General features: G+C 32.3%; 1 protein-coding gene across 1 annotated transcript; it reads left to right on the top strand.

The window, feature by feature from the left end:
- Positions 1-1,236: 1,236 nt before the first annotated feature.
- LOC132277465 (uncharacterized mitochondrial protein AtMg00810-like) lies at positions 1,237-1,746 on the top strand. The gene has a single exon (XM_059779321.1). The coding sequence runs from the start codon at positions 1,237-1,239 to the stop codon at positions 1,744-1,746; it is 510 nt and encodes a 169-aa protein (XP_059635304.1).
- Positions 1,747-21,646: the final 19,900 nt, after the last annotated feature.

The following is a 21,646-nucleotide window of genomic DNA, read 5'->3' as shown; positions in this document are numbered from 1 at the left end:
AAATAGAGTTTATCTTAGGCCTGGAACTAACAAGACTTCATATGAATTATTGTATAATAGAAAGCCCACTGTTAAATACTTTAGAGTCTTTGGAAGTAAATGTTATATCCTTAGAGATAGGGAACATTTGGGAAAATTTGACTCTAGAAGTGATGAAGGTGTGTTTTTGGGTTATTCACAAACTAGTCGGGCTTATAAGGTTTTTAATCTTAAAACCAAAGTGGTCATGGAGTCTATAAATGTTGTATTTGATGATATAAAATCTAAGATAACCTCTTCTCAACTTGATGAAGAAGAAACTAATTTTGAAATTACAGGAGAAAGGAAAGAACTTACAATTCATGAGGAAGAAAGAGTTGAGGATTTAGGTGGAGAAGGTGAAGAGGTTGAAGAAGATGAGGATGAGGAATTAGAGGTCACCACTGATGAACCTATAGGAATTCCTGCACTATCTCTAAATATTCCCACATCTAGCAGTTCTAGAGTTAGATTGAGTTATCCAATTGACAATGTGATAGGTCATTGGGATAAGCATGATACTAGGAGTACAGTCCGTGATGATGTAAAACACTCATGCATTGTAGATGATATAGTACACTCATGTCACATGGCTCAGTTTGAACCTAAAAATGTTGATGAAGCTCTTCAAAATTCTGATTGGCTTATGGCTATGCAAGATGAATTGCTTCAATTTATGAAGAATGATGTCTGGGAATTAGTGCCTCGACCTAGTGATGTTAATATCATCTTGTGATAAGAAATAAAGCTAGATTAGTTGCACAAGGATACACTCAAGTTGAAGAAATTGATTTTGACGAGACTTTTGCACCTGTTGCTAAACTTGAGTCTATTCGACTTCTTTTTGCTCTTGCATGTCACTTTAAATTCAAATTGTTTCAAATGGATGTTAAAAGTGCTTTTCTAAATGGTATTTTACAGGAAAAAGTTTATGTAGCACAACCAAAATGTTTTATTGATCCACATAATCCTGATTTTGTTTTTCATCTTAAAAAGGCTCTTTATGGTTTAAAGCAAGCACCTAGAGCATGGTATGAGAAGTTGACTTCTTATCTATTGCACAAGGGCAGAAGAGGAGGAGCGGATAAAACGTTGTTTATTTTTAGGAAAGGAAAATTTTTTCTTATTGCTCAAATATATGTGGATGATATTATTTTTGGTGTTACTTGTGATAACCTTGTTCATACTTTTTCTAAAGATATAAGTAAAACATTTGAAATGAGCATGGTTGGTGAACTAACTTTCTTTCAAGGTCTCCAAGTGAAACAACTTGATAATGGGATTTTCATATCTCAATCAAAATATGCAAATGAGCTAGTTAAGAAGTTTGGTATGAAAGATTCAAAGTATATTCAAACTCCTATGAGTACTTCATCCAAATTGGATAAAGACTCTAATCCTAACAAGGTTAATCATTTCTTGTACAGGAGTATGATTGGTAGCTTCTTGTATTTTGCAATAACTAGGCCAGATATTTCATTTAGTGTGGGTGTTTGTGCTAGGTATCAAGCTGATCCTAGAGAACAACACATTCTTGTAGTCAAGCGCATTATTCGTTATGTCAATAGTTCATTGAACTATGGATTGCGTTATTCTTTTGAGTCTAACTCTGAGATTACAGGCTATACTAATGCTGATTGGGTTGGAAACAAGGATGATAGAAAGAGTACTTTAGGTGGTTGTTTCTATATTGGTACTAATCTTGTTTCATGGTACAGCAAGAAGTAAAATTACATATCTTTATCATCTTATGAGGCTGAATACATAGTTGTTGGAACTTATTGCACACAATTGCTTTGGATGAAACAAATGCTTCTGGATTATGGAGTTGATTAAGGTATTATTTCTATCTTCTGTGATAATACTAGTACAATTAATATTTCAAAGAATCCAGTTTTGCATTCTAGGACTAAGCACATTGACATTCGACATCACTTTCTTAGGGAACTTGTTGAACAAAATGTCGTGTCTTTGGAAAAAGTGCATACTGATTAGAATTTGGCTGATTCTCACTAAACCATTAGATGCTCCTAAGTTTTCTCATTTTAGGAAATCTATTGGTGTTTATTGTCTTGATTAGATGCATTACGAAGACATAATCTAGAAAGGATCTTCATGCATATCTTGAGAGTCTAGATTATATTTTTGGGAAGTTAAGCAAACCATATTGATTAAGTATGTTGAACACAAGGAGTTTCATGACACATGGATTATCTGTGGAAAGCATACAATGGCTATGAATTGATGAAATTGGTTTTGCTTACTTATTTCGTATAGTAAATGAATCATTGATAGTACATTTACTTGAGATATCATTATTTTGGTCAAAGATAATGTTGATATAATTGATCATTATCTTGAAATTTAAACTTGCTTTATATATTTTAGACCAAAAGAGTGAAAAGAAAAAGAAATTTGAAAAACAGCTTAGAATGAAAAAGTTTTAAAAATAGAAAGAAAAAAAATGTTGTTTTGAAAAAGGTGAGATGGAAAAGGCTACCTTTGGGATTTGTCCGAAAGCTACCTTGACTCAAAACAAATGGGAATAAGGGAAAGAGTTGGCTGCCAATAAGCGTGAAAGCCGCCAATGTGCAAAAAAAAAAAAAAAAAAAAATGGAGTACAAAGAGAGATAAAAAAATAATAATAATGGCTTTTGTACATGTTGATTGTTTGATTTCTAAGGATATGTGATATTATTGATTTATAATCTGAAATCTGAATAATTGATAGGTCATATGTTTTTGGAACTTGGTTGTGATTTTACTACACTTACTAAGTTTGTAGAACTTCATTGAATTGATCTTGGTTATTTCTGTTGATACATATAATCTTATGGAGTCTACATTCTCATTGGTTTTAATTTACAATATTTATATGGTTGGTTGTTTTCTTTCTTCTATGATAATTTTTTATTGTGACCCTTGTTAATTTGTGACAAAAAGGGGGAGAGAGTTTAGAGTCATATCATTTAGGAGGAGAGATACTTTTGCATTAAGGGGGAGAACATTTTTTTTTGCATTGAGAGGGAGAACCATTGTTACCATTGCATGTGTTTACATATTGCGTTGATATTCAGGCATTAAAATTTGTTATTTTGTGCTTGTGTTTATTTTCTTGATTAAGCTTCACTGGTAGTTGTGTTTGAGCTAATGTGCAGATTGCAGGTTGCTACATGTGTTGAAGTTTCATGAGGTTCAAGAAAATTTTCGCGGCTTATTTCCTTTAACAATCGTTGTAATTTACTTTCCTTCTTGGGTAGATTGCTGAATTGTTTTTAGGGTTTTGTCACCAAATTGCCAAAGGGGGAGATTCTAAGATATATATATTTTGGGAAGATTGTAAAAAATATATATATTCTGTAATTGGCAACTTTCGATGTCAAAACAAGTCCTAGTCGAGTTGTAATTTCAAGTTACTATATCGGGATCAACAGCGACTGTGGAATTGGAAGGTTGTTCAAAGATGCTATAACTGCGATCATCACAAAAAAGGAAGAACAACATGTTAGGAAGAAATCTAAAAAGGTTAGGACACATTTCATATTTGGTAAGTTTCAGAATATACCAAAAACAGTGCCTAGAACCTTAGGAATCAAGTCTGGCAGACTTGAACCTATTTATGATTCTTGGAACAGGTTCAAGCCATTTGAATTTGGCCTAGAAATCATTCTGTCATCCGTGAACCTGTTCCTAATTCTTTGAACAGGTTCAAGAGTCCAACATTGGCCTCAAAAAACATTTTGCCATCCTTGAACTTGTTCCCAATTCTTTGAACAGGTTCAAGAGTCCTGATAGCCTATGGAAAGTTTAGTTTCCTGTTCAGATTTATCTCCTAGTTGGTCTAGAATTGTTCCAAGACCTATGAACAAAATTTATCATATTTTCTATGGGATTAGGACTTTTAAAACTCTATATAAACCTTGTCATATACATTGGTTTATTTATGACTTTAGGGAAAAATCAATTCTATATTTTGAGAAAGCCTTTTAGAGAGAAAAAATTCAAAAAATCAAATCTGATTATTCTGAATTTATTTATGAGAGCATACACATATATTCATGAGTGATTTAGTGGTGTTGTTCTCTATCTCATCGGAATTGGAGCTATATTGAAGATTCGGATATTTCAAATGAAGAGCAAGATTTAATTCTTCTACAATTGAGTTCAGATCTTGAAGAAAAAAACTAAATGCAATCACACTTTGAAAGGGTTGGAACATTTGTGGAGTGTTATCTGATCTACCTACTACTCTTCTACAAATATCAAGTGTAAGCCTAAGGTCAAGTTATTCTTGGACGAGGAGTCGCAAAACCAGAGGATCGTCAGCGGTTGGTGTGGTGTAGAACGATAAGGTGTGAGCCAGAGTCAAAGTTCAGTATACTTTGTTTCAAGCATAGTGGATTGGTTTACTTTGGACTGAACTGTCCACGAGGTTTTTCCCATAACAGTTGACGTATTTTATCAACTGGGCTTTCCTCGCTAAAATCTTAGTGCAATCTCTCTAACTCTAACTTGCTTTACTTTTCATATATTTGTGATTGTGGATGTTTAAATTGATCATATAATTTAATCAATCATAAATTGAGCAAGTTGACCTAATAATTAGATTTAGGTCATTAAAGGAGTTAATCACAATTAAAATCAACTGACTATTTTTGCACCTCGCGTAACTCTTATTTTCACAGGTTCTTCTTTTCTTTTTCTGGGAACAAAAAAAAAGAGCTAGCTCCAGATAGAGAGAGAGGTTGTGGCAATGTGATTAATTAAATTACCCAGAAAGATTAACAATTAAATATATACAGACACAAAATATGAAAAATAAAGTAAATAAATTAAAGTTAAGCACTAAAATTAACAATTAAACATCCACCGACACAAAATATGAACAATAAAGTTAAGTTTGAAAGATGTCATTAGAGTTTTTAGCGTGAAACTCCCATAGTGAAAAACTTCCAACTAGGAAGAAACTCATAGAGACATTACCGTCCTTGGCGAATTTAATTAATCCACTATCTCGAAGAAAAGTTCAAAACTATGACTCGGGCTCACACCCTCTCCAATTTATTAAGAACTAGTTACTAAACGTCTTTGGTTTTGTCACTCATTGTCCATACACTCTCGACTTCTTGTTTTTTCCTCAATCCTTGAAGGGAGGTTGCTAGTATATCACAAACACACCTCAAATAATTTTATTCCATTGATAGCGACTAATTCCCCTTCTGTACAAAAAAAGAGTGATGTTTTATCCAATCCAATGATACTAGACACTTGCAATCCAGCAAATTTTGTTGCGGAAATTTGCCAACACAAAAATCTACTTCTCAAAATATATGCACAAAGTGGCTATGCATGGCTGCAAAATGTCGTGCTAAACTCCTCTTACTCATGCAATTTGTAAGACAGTGGAAAATGGCTCCAATTTGGGAGCCGAATGCTCTCCAATAACCTTTTTATGCGGTTTCTCATGGTGCAATTTTCGTATTTATTTAGAAATTTCACTTTTTAGTGATGAATTTCACCACAAATAAGCTTCAATATTTTGAATTTTAACAATTTAACCAACACGCTAGTCGATACCAAGTCCCAACTTTTCAAAGAGAGGTCAAGGGTTTGAATCTTAGTGGAGGCGTGTGTATGTGACTACCAACTAAAAAAAAAATTAACAATTTTAATGGTAAGTTTTATCAATTTTATGAATATGAACAAGTACACCACAAACTTCATCATTTTTAAAAATTTTAAATGATGAATATAACTTTTATTACAAACTAGTATAGAAATGTATCAATATAGTAGTGAAATTCATAATCAAAGTCAATTTCTAACGTGCAGGGGATTTTGATGCGAAAAAAGTAATATTAATAAATAAATGCAGACATGTGGAGCCCACATGTCTATTATAACATACAGCAATTTACCTAGCAGTGCTTGTACAAACTTGAGAATCACAATTAATGCCAAGAAAAGGCGGCATCTACAATAAACCCAGATACTGATGATCGACACTTCCTTGAAGATTAGTTATAAATTTGATGAGTAGTCTAGTGAAGCCATGCACATCCCAGAAGAACAACAAAGATTAATCTTTTGGTAAAGAATAGCTAAAACCTTAAACGGCAAAGGTAAACAACAAAACAGCATTATTCCTTAACTTCATCTTCATGGTCTCTCTTCTTCTCGCCATGTCCGTGGCCCAAAGCAGAACACTTGGTGGTAAGTCCTAGTCAATTATTTGAGGACTCCGTATAAAATGGTGCAACTCTCTTTGTTATGGTTAGGAAGTGTGGAGCTTGATATTAGTGTAAGTCTTTTGCCGAATTTTACAGTAAGTTGGCAGGGGATTTCAGAGGCTCTTGCCTCCACCCCAAACCTTTTGGGGTAATTATTGTATTTTTCATTGGTTATGTAGCCCAAATTTTATACAATAGTAGTATAAATGGCAGCGCTATATATATATATGTATATGTATTTATTCTCAACTCTCTATAATTATTTGCAATTTTTTTATCTTAATAAAATCCCGGCAACATTGTAAACATTGCTTAGGTTTTGGATGAACCACGTGTTAGGTTTTTTGAATAAAACATAAAAATTTTAAAACTTCTTATTTTTGAAGAGTTGTGACCCTTTATGACTAGTTGTATCTATTGGCTAAGGTGTGAAAATAGCCTATAAATATATGATTATTCTAACATATTAAATACGTTCTTAGTTCTCTTCTTCAGTTTCTTTTCTAAAAACTCATTCCTTCATTCTTCAACCAAATTCTATATTATATATATTCAATTATATATCTGAGTTTATAGGCAACGTGACACTACAAGACTTGGTGATTGTCACTCTGTGAAGGTGCGCATGGAGGACATTGGAGTTGTATCATGGAGCCTTTCATAGTCGTCACAACCTACACGTAAGGAGGCTGTAGAGGCTTTAGGACAGTGCAATATTGCGTGCCTCTCCATTAAACAGGACAGGAGTTTCTTACTCTCTACTACTCTAATATGTATTTGTTGTTATTTTACTGACTTATTATTTTAGTATATTGTTTTATTTATACTATATATATTGTGGTATGATTACATTGTTAATTATATGAATATAGAAGGGTTCTAGTCCAAAGTGTATTTTGATATGATTGTGTGAATAGACTTAAAAATGAGATTGTATAAAAATATCCAAAATCTCCAACAGTCTAAAGCCTTTATATTTTCTCTAACGTGTTACATATTCTGTCCAGTCATACACCTATGTATATCTTTGATTCTGATATGGTTATGGATTTCATGACTGATGACTTTTATATTTATATATAGTAGTAATCATTCTTACTATGTTTCATGCACAATATTCATGTTCTTGTGTTAAAGTAGTTTTAGATGGTTATGGTGAAGTTATGAAAAAAATTAAAATAGATATAATACTATACTTATTTAATTTCTATCAGTTATTTTGAAGAAAAAAAAAAGTATTGCTTTGGTTTAGTTTCTTGGTTGACGATATTATTGGATAAAAAAAAAAAAAAAAAAAATTTAAAAAATGTTTGAGAGTGAAACGTGCAATTTTTATTTTTAATTATGTTCAAAAGAAAAGTGTTTAATTAAAAATAGGAATAGTAACTGATTCTATGTAATTTAATTGATTATAGTTGTATGAGAAAATAATACAGTTACGGTGAATAAAATAGTCACGTCCCAATGGATGCCGTACATACTTGTTCGAAAAAATGTATTGATTTAAATATGTGTGTGTGTATATATATATATATATATGGAATGGTTTTGAATTCTAATATTAGAGGACTTTGTTTGGAATGAGTTTCCTACATTTAAAAGAATACCATATAAAAAGGTCACATTGATATATATATATATATATATATATATATAATGAAAAATATAGTTTCGGAAGGACACATCGGTTCGGAAACAGCTATATTGAGATACAATTTGAATGTTATATTTTTCATTCTATATAAATATATGCGTGTCTGAATTAACACATAAATAATTAGATATTTAATACTTATTGATATGAAAACTCAGATTAGTTAGCATTATAAAATATTAACTTAACTTATAGTGTTTTTTCTGCATTATTACATACTTTAATGCGAATAACTTGTTATATCATGTGTCATAATACATGCTTTATCACACCTCTATTAGAACTTTGTAGTTATATTTAGACACTTATACATAAGTGCTCCATAAATGTACTATGTATTACTAGTTCAATATTTGTATGTGTTTTCTTGAATATGAAATTCAAAGTTCAATTTCATGTAAAAAAACATTTATTTGTTGACTGTGTGTTCTATATGAAATTAAAATATGTTGCATATTCTGATTTGTTAAGGATCTCAGAGAGTTGGGAATAAGAAGAGTACTAAGACTCAGTTAGTCCTTAATTACAACCACTATGTGATTGGATATAACTCTCGTGTGTATGTGTATATATATACGTGTGTGTATATATATATATATATATATAGTCATATGCTTATTGAATTTGATTAAAATTATTTTTATTATGTGCTATTCATTGTTATAACTACAATGTTATTTTAAGACTGAACAACGGTTAAGAGACACCACTTGGTTCAAATGAAAGTTGTATTTCGTGTCTTTGGTAATTTGGAAAGAATCTTTTATATATATATATAGCACTGTGTATAGACTTCTAACTGGTTCATTACATATCAAATACTATTCTGTTTCAATAGGACTCCTGTAGTCTATTAATTAGAGTTATAAGAAAGAAAAAAAATTATCATTTTGAGTTTAATTACTATTAAATAGAAAACACGTACACTTAAAAGTCACGTCTTTTAGCAAGAGTTGTATATTTAAATTAAAACTCTTTTTCATTCTCAATAAATAATAATCATATTTTGAATTTTATTACACTTAAATAAAATTTAAAAAGTTGCGTCATTTAGGAAATCACACAACGTTCCATTCTGGATTATCTTAGAGTTGGAGGGATAATAAATAATTTTTTATTGTGAATCCTAATATAGTTGGAAGTCATATCTATTAGAAAAGTTATTTATGATTTAGAATACTGTATACTTTTAAGTATCCTAAAACACCACTTCAATATATATCGGATCCATTTGAAATTCAGGTATCTTTCCTACCTGTACATTTATTTCAAAACAGAGTATATTATAACTATAGTTGAAAGTTGTCTGTTGCTTAGATAAATTGTCCTGAGATTCATCTTGTTTTCTATAAATTTGGAAATATAGAATGCCAAAGACAAGAGATGGACAAATATCTTGAACAAATAAGTTTAAGACTATATATCAATTCCGCAGTCATATGTTTATATATTTAAAGAAAATTAGCATTAATCTTACGTATACTGTTGATTGTGAATTGATAGTATTCATTTAATCATATACTTTGTAAGAGAAAATGAATGATTGTTATTATTATTATAAATTAATAAATTAAGTAATATATGTGTGTGTCAAGTATATACAACTTCATATTCAATCCGCTTATACAGTCACTGTGGTGACATAAACTTTTGAGAAATGCAATGTAGAAAGCATAAAACAAATTGGAGTAGTTGCCTTTTGTATTTGAGTACATTAATTTCTTCTGAATGTTGCTACTGTTATTTGAAGTTTGATTTGATTTAGTCAATGTATTATGTGTTTACTAATGTTTAAAATAATATGTTTAGTTTGAAATTCTACAGTTCTACTTGCATGATGCTTTATACTTCTTGTATTGTATTAGCCTATCTAAAAACAAAAAATTGAAAATTATCTGTATAAAATTTTGAACACCTATGTGATAATTATTTAATTTACATCCTTGAAATGTGGGGGATGAATTGAGTTTGGATGATTTGTATTATTCATCTTGCTAAGAATATTTATGTGGCATCAAATTGAAACTTTATTTTCAATTTATTTGTTCATTTCAATGCAAATTCAAAATTTTGAATTACTTGAGCAAGTGTGCAAATATATTTAATTTTTACGTTAAATGATGAAAATTTTTATGTATGAGTTAACAAATATATTGTTAGTTGTAGTCCATGAAACAGGCTAATAATTGTTTTTGACAAGTCAGTGGCTATCAATACAAGTTGGAGATTGCATGCACTACAAAGATGAATTATTAAAATAAAAAGACAAATGTCTTTTCCTTCTAGGAGCGTAGTCCTAGAATTCTCTTGAGAAAGAAAATAATAATGAGATTTTTAAGTCTTATTTTTCTAGGAGTGTAGTCCTAGAAGTGTCGAGGGGGATGGGCTTAAGCCCCAAGGGAGTCACATTCGGAAGTAACTCGTCCTTTGTGATTGGAGATCCCATGAATTATGTTCAATGGGTAGAAACAATCCGTACTGCGTGATTTAATTTGCAGCACTATCTTTAAGGAGGTTTCTCATGAAGATCCGCTCCTACCCATCCCTATGGCACCAGTGCTATTTAATGTGATGTTAGGAAGGGTTTTTCCCTGAATGAGCCCGAGGCAAGCAAACTCTTGCAAGGTATAGGTCACATGTACATTTGGAGGACTCACCTAAGTGAGAGTAGTCGGGAGACCGCGGCTATGAGAATTAGGCTATTCTCTAGTAACTCTTATGAGAATCAAGATACCAGCGCATGGCCATTAATAGCGCGCTCTAACCAAGTCTAAAGTCAATACTTTATGTGCTACATATTTGATTCAAGGAGCCGAGTTCAAGACCTAGTCTCTCAGGTTCCTCAGATGGAGACAGTAACACAAAGTGCAAGTTCAAGTCCGGAAGACTCTTGCACCTATTGCATTCAGTTGCCAAGTTATTTTATTTTTTCATATATACCTATTGCATATTCAGTTGCAAGTTATTTTATTTTTTCATATATCTATCTTTATATCTTTATATGATATTTTGAAGTTTGAAGTTTTAAAAACTTGTGGGGGATTGTTAGGTTTTTTGAATAAAACATAAAAGTTTTTAAGACTTCTTATTTTTGAAGAGGTGTGACCCCTTGTGACTAGTTGTATCTATTGGCTAAGGTGTGAAAATAACCTATAAATATATGGTTATTCTAAGAGATTAAATACGTTCTTACTTCTCTTCTTCAGTTTCTTTTCTAAAAACTCATTCCTTCATTCTTCATTCTTCATTCTTCAACCAAATTCTATATTATATATATTCAATTATATATCTGAGTTTATGGGCGTGACACTACAAGACTTGGTAATTGTCACTCTATGAACATGTGCATGGAGGACATTGGAGTTGTATCTTGGAGCCTTTCATAGTCGTTACAACCAGCACATAGGGAGGTTGTAAAGGCTTTAGGATAGCGCAGTATTGCGTGCCTCTCCATTAAACAGGCCAGGAGTTTCTTACTCTTTACTACTCTAATATGTATTTGTTGTTATTTTACTGACTTATTATTTTAGTATATTGTTTTCTTTATACTATATATATTGTGGTATGATTGCATTGTTAATTATATGAATATAGAAGGGTTTTAGTCCAAAGTGTATTTTGATATGATTATGTGAATAGACTTAAAAATGAGATTGTATAAAAATATCCAAAATCCCCAACACCACATGAATAGTGTGTTCTTACTTGCGTTAATGTGCTGTTTTTGTTTTAATTTTCGCAACAGTTATTAGCATTACACTACAACAAATGAGAATGAGTAGCACTATATGTTCAGTATGGTTTTTCAAACAAAAAATAAAAGTAACACTAATCTTTTATGTGAATTTGACATCTTTTTCTTCTGTACTTGAATTTGCAGATGGGTTTGCAACAAAGAAATCCACTCCACAATGTGTGTTGGTGTTCAGTGTAAGAAGTGGATATACATGTTATGCCATAGCAAAGATGTACAACATGACTACTTGTGTTGCTGGGAAAACTTAGTTAAGACTTTCCGTGCCAGAGGGAAAAAAGAATAAGCACAACCTCACTTCAATGAAGCAGAGGATCAATACGTGAAAAACTAAGGAGATGATCGAACTTCATGTGTCTCCTTTTGGCTTTCTTGTTTCTCCAGCTTTATGATCCAATTATTTTAGCCATTTTTTCCTAGCATTGTTTTAAAATTTAATCTATAAATTTCTAGTGAAGCTAAATATCAAATTGCTTGGATTTCAGTGTTTTATTAAGTTGTTAAGAAATTACCCTCATAAAATTGAGAATATGTTTCATTTTACAAAAGAATAATATAGTTGAATTGCACTCACACCCCCAATACTTGGGTTACAGACAACAATTTACAAGTTGCGCACTGTTTAGACAATGACAACCACCAGGTTTGCCAAATTGAACTATCATATCCCCAACTACTTCTAAAGAAATATGAAGTTTTTAAGTTGCACCTTAATACAAATATTAAATTGACTGAAGATAAGAAAGAAAAAAAATAGTTTATTGAATCAAGGGTAGTTTGGCCATTTTGTGTTGTGCTGATATTTTGGACCAAAATATAATAATTTTATTGAGGGGCAAGTTAGATATTTCATATTGCTCTCCTGAGGATATCTCTCTACTACTCTCTCCAAGACATTTCATTGATACTAAGACCAAATTTTTCTCTTCCTTTTTCAGTAACTTTCATACCCAAAATTTGCTTGCCGGAATCTGCTGGCTTCTTCAACTTGTGCTTAACGTAATATGTACACACATATATAAATAAAAGAAAAAAAATGAATAATTTTGGAAACAAAATAAATAAATAAATAAATAATGAATGGAGTCGACTACAATATTGATATTGATGAACTTCCTTATGCCTCTGAAACGCGTCTCTTCGTTGTTGGAGTTGGGACTAGAATGAACTGAAGATGGTCATCTCTACCTTCCTCGTGTAGAGGGTGATCTAAGATCGTCATCTTCCTTATCATGGTCGGTCTACGACGCCATGACCTTTGCCAAATCTAAAACCTTGATTAATTTTCAGAGCGACCCAATATTATGGATTCATTGATTGATTTCTTGGTTTATTAATTAATTTGTTATGATTTTTTTTAATTAAACACATATTTATGATTATTCCCTGGTGAACTGAGCAAAACCTAAAACCTCAATTGTTGGTTTTGAAGATAAAACAAAATCAAGAGCAATATCTAAAGAAGATACAAATATCCACGGTTAATATAAGCATGGATAGGGTTACAACTACAAATGCATCCGTCAGAATAACAAGAATCCGTCGTGCCAGAGTAATCAAGCATGGTGCCGGCAAGTGGCCAAACATGGTGAATGCTTGGTTTGGTTCAGGTCAAAGATAGAAAGTTTACGATTTGAGAGAAATAGTAAGTTACGGGTAGGTTAATTCCATGAAAGTTAAAGAAAAGGGAAGAGAAAAATTTGGTCTTGCATCTAAGATTTAGAGAGAGAGATTGAGGAGAGAGAAAAAGAAGGAGAGGGAGATGTGGAAAATGACGTGTCTTAAATTAATTAGTTTTGCAGAGAACGGGAAAGAGATGTGCCAAGGAGAAAGGATCCGTATCCCAAAGTTGTAGATAGCTATCTTTAATACAAATTAACCAGGGTATGAATGCAATTTATGTAATGACCCGGTCATTTTTATTTCTTTCCCTTTCTTCAAATTTTGCGGATAAATTTTTTCCATTGTCTTTTCCTTTTCGGGTTCTATTTCCCGCCTCTTTGGTGTTGTCTCGAGTGCTCGGAAATGGTTTCTGAGACTCTTTCCTTTGGATCGACAACTTTCTTTGAGGACTGAGTCATTTCCACATTTTTTTGTTTTTTAACACTATTCATTTTTTTCGTCTTTTCCTTATTTCGTCCTCTTCTCGTTTTTCACTTTTACTTGCATAACCTCATTTTTTGTGCTTGGATTTGATTCTGATTTTGCATACGTCCATGATATTTAAATTCCATGACATCTACATTTTTACTTTTGTAGAAATGCATATTAAATGCTTACTTTCTTTGTAAAAGTCATGAAAACAAGACTTTTTGCAATTATCCATAACTTGAGGGGGTTTTGGGTAATTAAGTAAAGTAATTATTTTTCGTCTTAGGGACCATTTTGTAAATTAATTTGGAAGATATTTTCAAAAAGGACCTTTTTGCAATTTCTGAAAAATGTGACAAGTATCACATTCCTATGGTGCCACTTGTTGATTTTGTGGTGGAACCACTTGGAGGCTTAATCTCATAACACGTGGAGGGTGGAGATTCATCCATTTGTTGACCTGGGATTGGACCACTAGTTGGCTTGGATGGTTGACAAGTGTAGGCTTAGGATTAATTCTAGAAGGGAACCTTAGGATGATAACAAGTGTAGGGCTCACAATTAGTCTTGCATTTTGTGTATGTGTTGACCATGGTGTAGGTTCACCTAGTGAGTGGAGGACCTCTAAATCCTCCACTCACATTTCATCTTTTTCATTTTCACATTATCCTACACATAAGAACCCTAGACTCCATTGAAGAAAGCTTAAAACCTTAAGCTTTGACTTTAAATTTTGAGGCCCTTCCACTCACCTTAGATCATTGACCTTGGAATACTTTTTGTTCCTCTCATCTTCTTCTACAAAACCCTTGTTTGGTTTTTCATTTTTAAGCTTGCTTCCTTTGGATTCAAGAGGAACAATTCTCTTGTGAGGTAGGGGGTGTTATCATTTATCTTCCAAGTGATTTTGTTTGTTCCTATAGTGATATCTAAGTTATATGCATGTCTTGTATTGAAATAAGAAATAAATGACTAATGATAACTTGTATGAAATTCACTTTAGACTTGATAAATGGCATGATCATGACTTGATCTTTGTTGTGTATTAATTTGGCATGATTTAAATGAGCTTTTAAATCTAGAGGATTAATTGATTTATGTTGATTTAAATTCAAATTAATTATACCATGCTTGTAATTCATTTGTGACTTGATATAAAGCATGACCATGAATTACTCCTTATCATATATTAAATTTGGAGCATTTGGATAAGAATTGAAAATTTTATTTAATTTTTATCTTTTGTGAAAGTTTAATTCACATGGTGATAGCAAGCATGAAATCATGATGTAATGTGATATTTGGATAGGCCTTGGCATGTTCTCTAACATAGATTAAATTGAGAGCATTTGGAATTGTTTAAAAATCTAGAGGGAATTAATTAATTAGTTTGATTAATTTTGTTTTAAGTGTTTAATCACTTAACTTGTCATTTGATGTTATATATGTGATGACCATGACATATCCTTCAATATATATTAAATTGGGGTTATTTGGGATTAACTTGGAATTTAGAGAATTTAACTATTTATGTTTAATTAAATTTTATTTTATTTCTCCATGAATTTAATTGCATTTTGGAAGTTGCTTTTATATTTAAATCATGGATTTGGATTTGGTGTATTTTCACTTGATTACTTTTGAGCATTGGATAACATAGTTGTTACTTTTATATTCATGAGAATATGTTTTTCCTTATTGAATATATTGTTGCTATGTGTAAGGAATTGCACACTTTGTATTTGACATCTTTCATGCCATAATAGTTGTAGACTTTGAGCATGTATTGTATAAGTTTCCAAAATTGGATTATGCTTGGTAAATAGTTGATATCTTGTATATACATGTTGTTATATATACGTTGTTGCACAATTTGTTGATTTTGGAAACTTGGGGATGTCGTTGTTTGGCTACGGCTAGGACTTGGTTCTAGTACGGGGGATTGTCCCTCTATATAGTCTAATGCGCACATAGGGAGGTTACCCATGGGCTAGTAACCCTAAAGTAACCACATTGTCGGTTTGATCTGGCGTGACGTCCAAGTATCCACTTTGGTTTGATTTTGCATTTAAATTCCAAGTTGTTAACTTTGTGAAATTACATCTCATTGTGTTATGTTGAAAGTTCTATTGTCACTTGCTAGCATGAATTAAATAGTATTGGATTGTAACTTGGTACAAAGATAAACCCATGCATTCCCTACGAGTAAACTTGTTTACTCACCCCTAAGTTAATGGGTGTTTTGCAGGTAAAGAAGCCTTAGTGTGGGATGCACAGCATTCTTAGACTTACTAGAGTTCTTGAAGTATTTTTGATGACATAGAATATGCATATGTTAGCATATCTTGTCCTACTTTCGCTTACTTTGATAAAACTTGTACTTATTGTCTAAGTTATGTAATGTGCACTTGAGTGCACCTTTTGACACTCTTAGAATGTGGTTGTAATGAGGCTAAGGACCAAAGACACTTATGTGAAATGTATGCTAACTTTGAACTTCATTGTTGCCAATGGAAGATATATAGATTAATGCATTGAAGGGTTCTATTTTGCATATGACATGCCATGAAGCCATAGGCCATTGCAACACATCTATTTTATCACATTACATATGCTTGCATGCTCACTTTGGCAAACAACACCATCCTTGATGAAACAAAGACTCTAAGTAGCATTTTTAGGGAGTTTTACCCTATTCTGTTTTAGGGGCATTTCGGGTATTTCAAAATGCGTTTTTTTCATTTTTCCTCATAAGTCACGTAGAAAACTCAATTTTGAGGGGGTTTCTTCTTTGTGTTTTTTCAGAAAATGCCATTTTGGCCCTCAAAAATCTATTTTTTTTCGAAAAATCATTGCTGCCAAGTTTTTGCCAATTTTAGTGCAAATGTACTTGGTACTATTCATCAACTTTTTTTTGAAAAGTGTGACGACTGATCCGAAACTTCCGAGGGTCTTGTGGGTGTATTTTAAGATTGCATTTTCAATTTAGGCAATTTAAAAACCTTCCGAAGCCCCATTTCCTTTCTTTGCGCAGTAACTTGAAACAAATTTCAACTTCTAGACCTGATTTTCTTGAGGGTATTTTGGGCATTTTACAATGCATTTTTTTGGTTTCCGTTCACGAGTTGGGTAGAAAACTTAATTTTAGGGGGGCTTTCTTCTTTGAGTTTTTCCAAAAAAGTCCAACCCGTTTTTACTCTCAGTTGCAGCAGTAGTGGGTTGACGGCACTATAGCTGTCACGGCCTTCGTCGGGCCGCCGCGACGTCGATTTTGTTTTTGACCTTTCTCCCTCATCCGGACTCCAAATCAAGTGATTTTTTTTTTGAAATTGATTAATTTTTCATTGTCTATCTAACGGTGTACTCAGTTATACCCAGATATTTCTGGATAATTACCAGTTTACCCTTTTAGCTTTATTGCTCGTTTTTCTTTGTTTTGTCATTTCTCCTTCGTCCGGATTCCGAATCATGCGATTCTTGAGTTCATATCGATTAGTTTTTCGTTGTCTTCCCAGTGGTGTGCTTGATAGCACTTGAATCCATTTTTTTGCAAAATGACCACTTTGCCCCTAGGTTCCTTTTTGTCCGTTTTTTAAACGACACTTCCGCATTTGTTTTCCTTTGGGTTTTGTGACCTCATTGAGGGTCACATTGGTGTCTTAGAGACGCATTGTATATCTAGAGACCGTTGTTTCACCTTTCGCTTCCACATTTCGGATCCGTTATCGGGTCATCTTTTGGTCATCACTAACGCACCGGGTTTACAAAACTTGGGCCGTCACAATTTACCAAAAAAAATCCATACTAATATTATGTTAGATTATAAAGTACTATCAAATTCCTTGCCAACAAATTAGGGTTTGCATATCTACACCTACACCTACCCAGTTACCATGTATACCTCCACATACCTAGTTACCATGGATAGATAAATTATATGATCAACTCTTTGTACAACTTAGTTATGGTAAACTAGTATATATTTTGTCCATAATAAACTTTGAGTTCCAAATATCTTTACTTATATATATCTACAAATTGTCTTTCAATACCTACCTAGTTAGGTTTAGTTTCAAGAATTATACCTTTTTTTTTAGTTAATAAAATTTACCTTTCGTACTTCAACACTTCACTCATTTCAGTAGTTAACTCTTCTAGCCATTTCAATCTCAAAATCATTTGCTTCAAGGGCATAAAAGAATCTTTGAGAGTGGTCATTACATGCGCTCTCACGATCTCCTGAACCCAAAATCTAGCTTTCAACAATATTTATAATATTGTAGCTTCTTTTATTTGAATTCTAACTAGGATTTCGGCATATGTTCACCCTTCCACATACCAAAATATTTGTGAGCACGTTCCGTATTATTTTGGTATTTTTCAATTTTGGCATTGTTTAGCGTACCTAGTGGGTCCCATAGTTTATTTAGGGCATTATTTGAGTTTGTAACTTTTACAAATGCATTATGGTTCATTTTTCCATTTTTTAAAATTTTGAACCGGTAGGTCATGTGTGAGTCCCATGGAGGTCACGTGTGGACCCCATGCCTGGATTTTTCGTGCATGGATTTTTTTTTTAGTCCATTTGCACTTCATTATTATTATTTGATGCATATCTATGTGTATATAGTTAGTTTTATTCAATCAGGCCAATACAATGAAACTTTTCGAATCTATAACAGAAAAATAGCATTAAAATGAAAGTGCAAATGAGATGACACAGTCCTCATATTGCATGTTTACATTACCATCACTTTAGATTTAATATAAAATACCAAGAAATAAAAATGAGACAAATAGTTTCAATTTGAAACAATAACATCATTACTAATCCAAGTATTGCTTTATTTAAAGCAATATGTAATTCTTGCTGCATGTTTCTGAGCAGGAACCCACGCAGGTCTCTACTTTTTCTTCCCCTGAAAGAAAAGAAAAGAAAAAAAAAAAAAAAAAGGTATAAATATATATTTCTATATATATATATATATATAGAGAGAGAGAGAGAGAGATGAATTACCTGGGTTTTGTAATGTGCCGATATTGGTGCACAATGAAGAAGCACAACCAAGCTTACAAAAGTCATGAGTACTTGATTGGCTTAACTTTTGAGGAGGAGACCTTGAAAAGATGCATTTTGCCAAGCATTTTACTGCACATGATGTTATATGAGGGTCAAAATGGAGCACACATGGAGCAAAACATTTATCATAGCATTTCCAGGCACTAGACTGCCCTACAAACAACCCCAAGACCAAAACAATTAGTACTAGTGCCCTTAATTTGCCTCCCTCCATCTACTCTGTATTGAAGAATGATCTTGATAGCTAGATTACAATGAATTACATCTCCTATATGCTCTAAGAAGGGTATATATAATGGTGGAACTTTGAGAGGATTTTCTAAATTCTTTATTGCATAAGTTTTTTATTGGGCCTATTTATTTTTATATTAGTGGCCTATTTATTTTGATTCAATTGGGCCTATTTATTTTCTTTATTTCTCCTATTTATGTGATTTATTGGGTTTATTCAATTTGGCTATTTATGTAATTTATTGGATTTATTTAATTTCTATACATTCCAAAACGTCCTTATTTCAATGGCTAGCTTATTTAATTTCGCCATTACAAGACCTTGTGCTTTGCCTATTCAATTGTGTCTCCATGTAGTATTTTGTTTATGTGATTCGATATTAGGTTAGCCATGGTTGTTCTTGCTCCATTACAATTGTATTTCAATGTGATGATTTCATACTTAAAACTCTCTCTCGGACAAAATATGTGGGGCTTATCGTCTTTTCTACTCCCATATGAAATTGTTCCACTCATTATATTATTCTACTTGACCAAATTCCTTTGGAAAAATTGACATTGATCATAGTAGACTTTGAAGATATTGTTCATTATATGAAGAATATCACCCTAAAACACTCACGTGTTTAACTGTGTGCTCTCAAAAAGATAAATACATAGTTTTCCCAAAATATCTCTTGAAGCTCCACCAATGGTAGTAAAGATGATTTTAAGTTTTTCTTCCAAAAATTATATTTAGGTTGGGTATAGAGAGGTATTTATATCCAAAGGAGTTCTTAAAATCTTTAGAAAAAGGTTTTCAAATTGTACTAAGAAATCTCAAGGTGTTTGGATCAAAAATGAAACTTAAAAGTTATTAAATTCTAAAATTGCGAACTAATCAGGAAAATGCGACTTGTCGGACTGGTCCGACTTGCCCGATCATGAGACTCTCCGAAATAACTTTAATTTACTTGCTAAGTGCGACCGATTGGGACAAGTAAGACCATTCGGGCTTGTCCAGATTGCAATTTTTTTTTTTTCAAAAATTCAATTGCAATCCCATCCAACCTAAATATAAGTATCAGCCCTCACATACTTATTCTAAGTGACGTTTTATCCAATCCAATGGTACAAGACACATGCAATCCAGCAAATTTTGACGCTAAAATTTGCCAACACAAAAATCTATATCTCACAATATATGCACAAAATGGCTATGCATGGCTGCAAAATGTCTTGTTCACGCACAGAACTCCTCTTACGCATGCAATTTGTAAGACAGTGGAAAATGGCTCCAATTTGGGAGCCGAATGCTCTTCAATAACCTTTTTATGCGGTTTCTCATGGTGCGGTTTTCGTATTTATTTATAAATTTCACTTTTTAGTGATGAATTTCACCACAAATAAGCTTCAATATTTTGAATTTTAACAATTTAACCACCAGGCCCCAACTTCTCAAAGAGGTCAGGGTTCGAACTTCAATGAAGGCATATCTATGTAAGTATCAACGAAGAAAAATAGATTTAACATTTTAAATGGTGAGTTTTATATATTTTTTTAATCTGAACAAGTACACTACAAACTTCATCATTTTTTTAAATTTTAAATGATGAATATAACTTTTATTACAAAGTAGTATAAAAATGTATCACTATAGTAGTGATATTCATAATCAAAGTCAAATTTTAAGGTGCAGGGGATGATTCTCCATTTTGATGAGAAAAAAATAATATTAATAAATAAATGCAGGCATGTGGAGCCCACATGTCTTTTATAACATACAACAATTTACCTAGCAGTTGCCAAGAAAAGGCGGCATCTACAAAAACCTCAGATACTGATGATTGACTCTTCCTTGAAGATTAGTTATAAATATGATCAGTAGTCTAGTGAAGCCATGCATATCCCAGAAGAGCGACAAAGATTAATCTTTTGGTGAAGAATAGCTAAAACCTTAAATGGCAAAGGCAAACAACAAAACAGCAATGTTCCTTAACTTCATCTTCATGGTCTCTCTTCTTCTCCCGTGGCCCAAAGCAGAACACTTGGTGGTAAGTTAGCCAGTAAATAATTTGAGGGCTCTCATTGTTATTGTTAGGAAGTGTGGAGCTTGATATTAGTGTAAGTCTTTGCATTCCGTTTTTGAAAAAAAGATTAAAAAAAAAAATTTTTAAAATAAAATAAAAAGTAACACTAAGCTTTTATTGTTAGGAAGTGCATGTGGAGCTTGGTATTAGTATAAGTCTTTGCCAAATTTTGCAGGGGGATTTCAGAGGCTTGCCACCACCCCCAAACTTTTGGGGGTATTATCGTATTTTTCACTTGTTATGTAGCCCAAATTTTATACAATAGTAGTATAATTGGGAGTGATATATATATATATATATATATATATATATATATATATATATATATATATATATATTTATTCTGAACTCTCTATAATTATTTGCGATTTTTTATCTTAATAAAATCCCTGCAACATGGTAAACATTGCTTTGGTTTTGGATGAACCACGTGAACACTGTGTTCTTACTTGCGTTTATGCTATGCTTTTGTTTTAATTTTCGCAACAGTTATTAGCATTACACTATAACAAATGAGAA

The sequence above is a fragment of the Cornus florida genome, unplaced genomic scaffold, assembly GCF_030987335.1.
Source record: "Cornus florida cultivar Cherokee Brave unplaced genomic scaffold, ASM3098733v1 CherokeeBrave_3.0.0_Hap2_Chr01, whole genome shotgun sequence".
NCBI lineage: Eukaryota > Viridiplantae > Streptophyta > Magnoliopsida > Cornales > Cornaceae > Cornus > Cornus florida.
The sequence above is the reverse complement of the archived record's forward strand: the minus strand, read 5'-3'. Positions and strand labels throughout refer to the sequence as shown.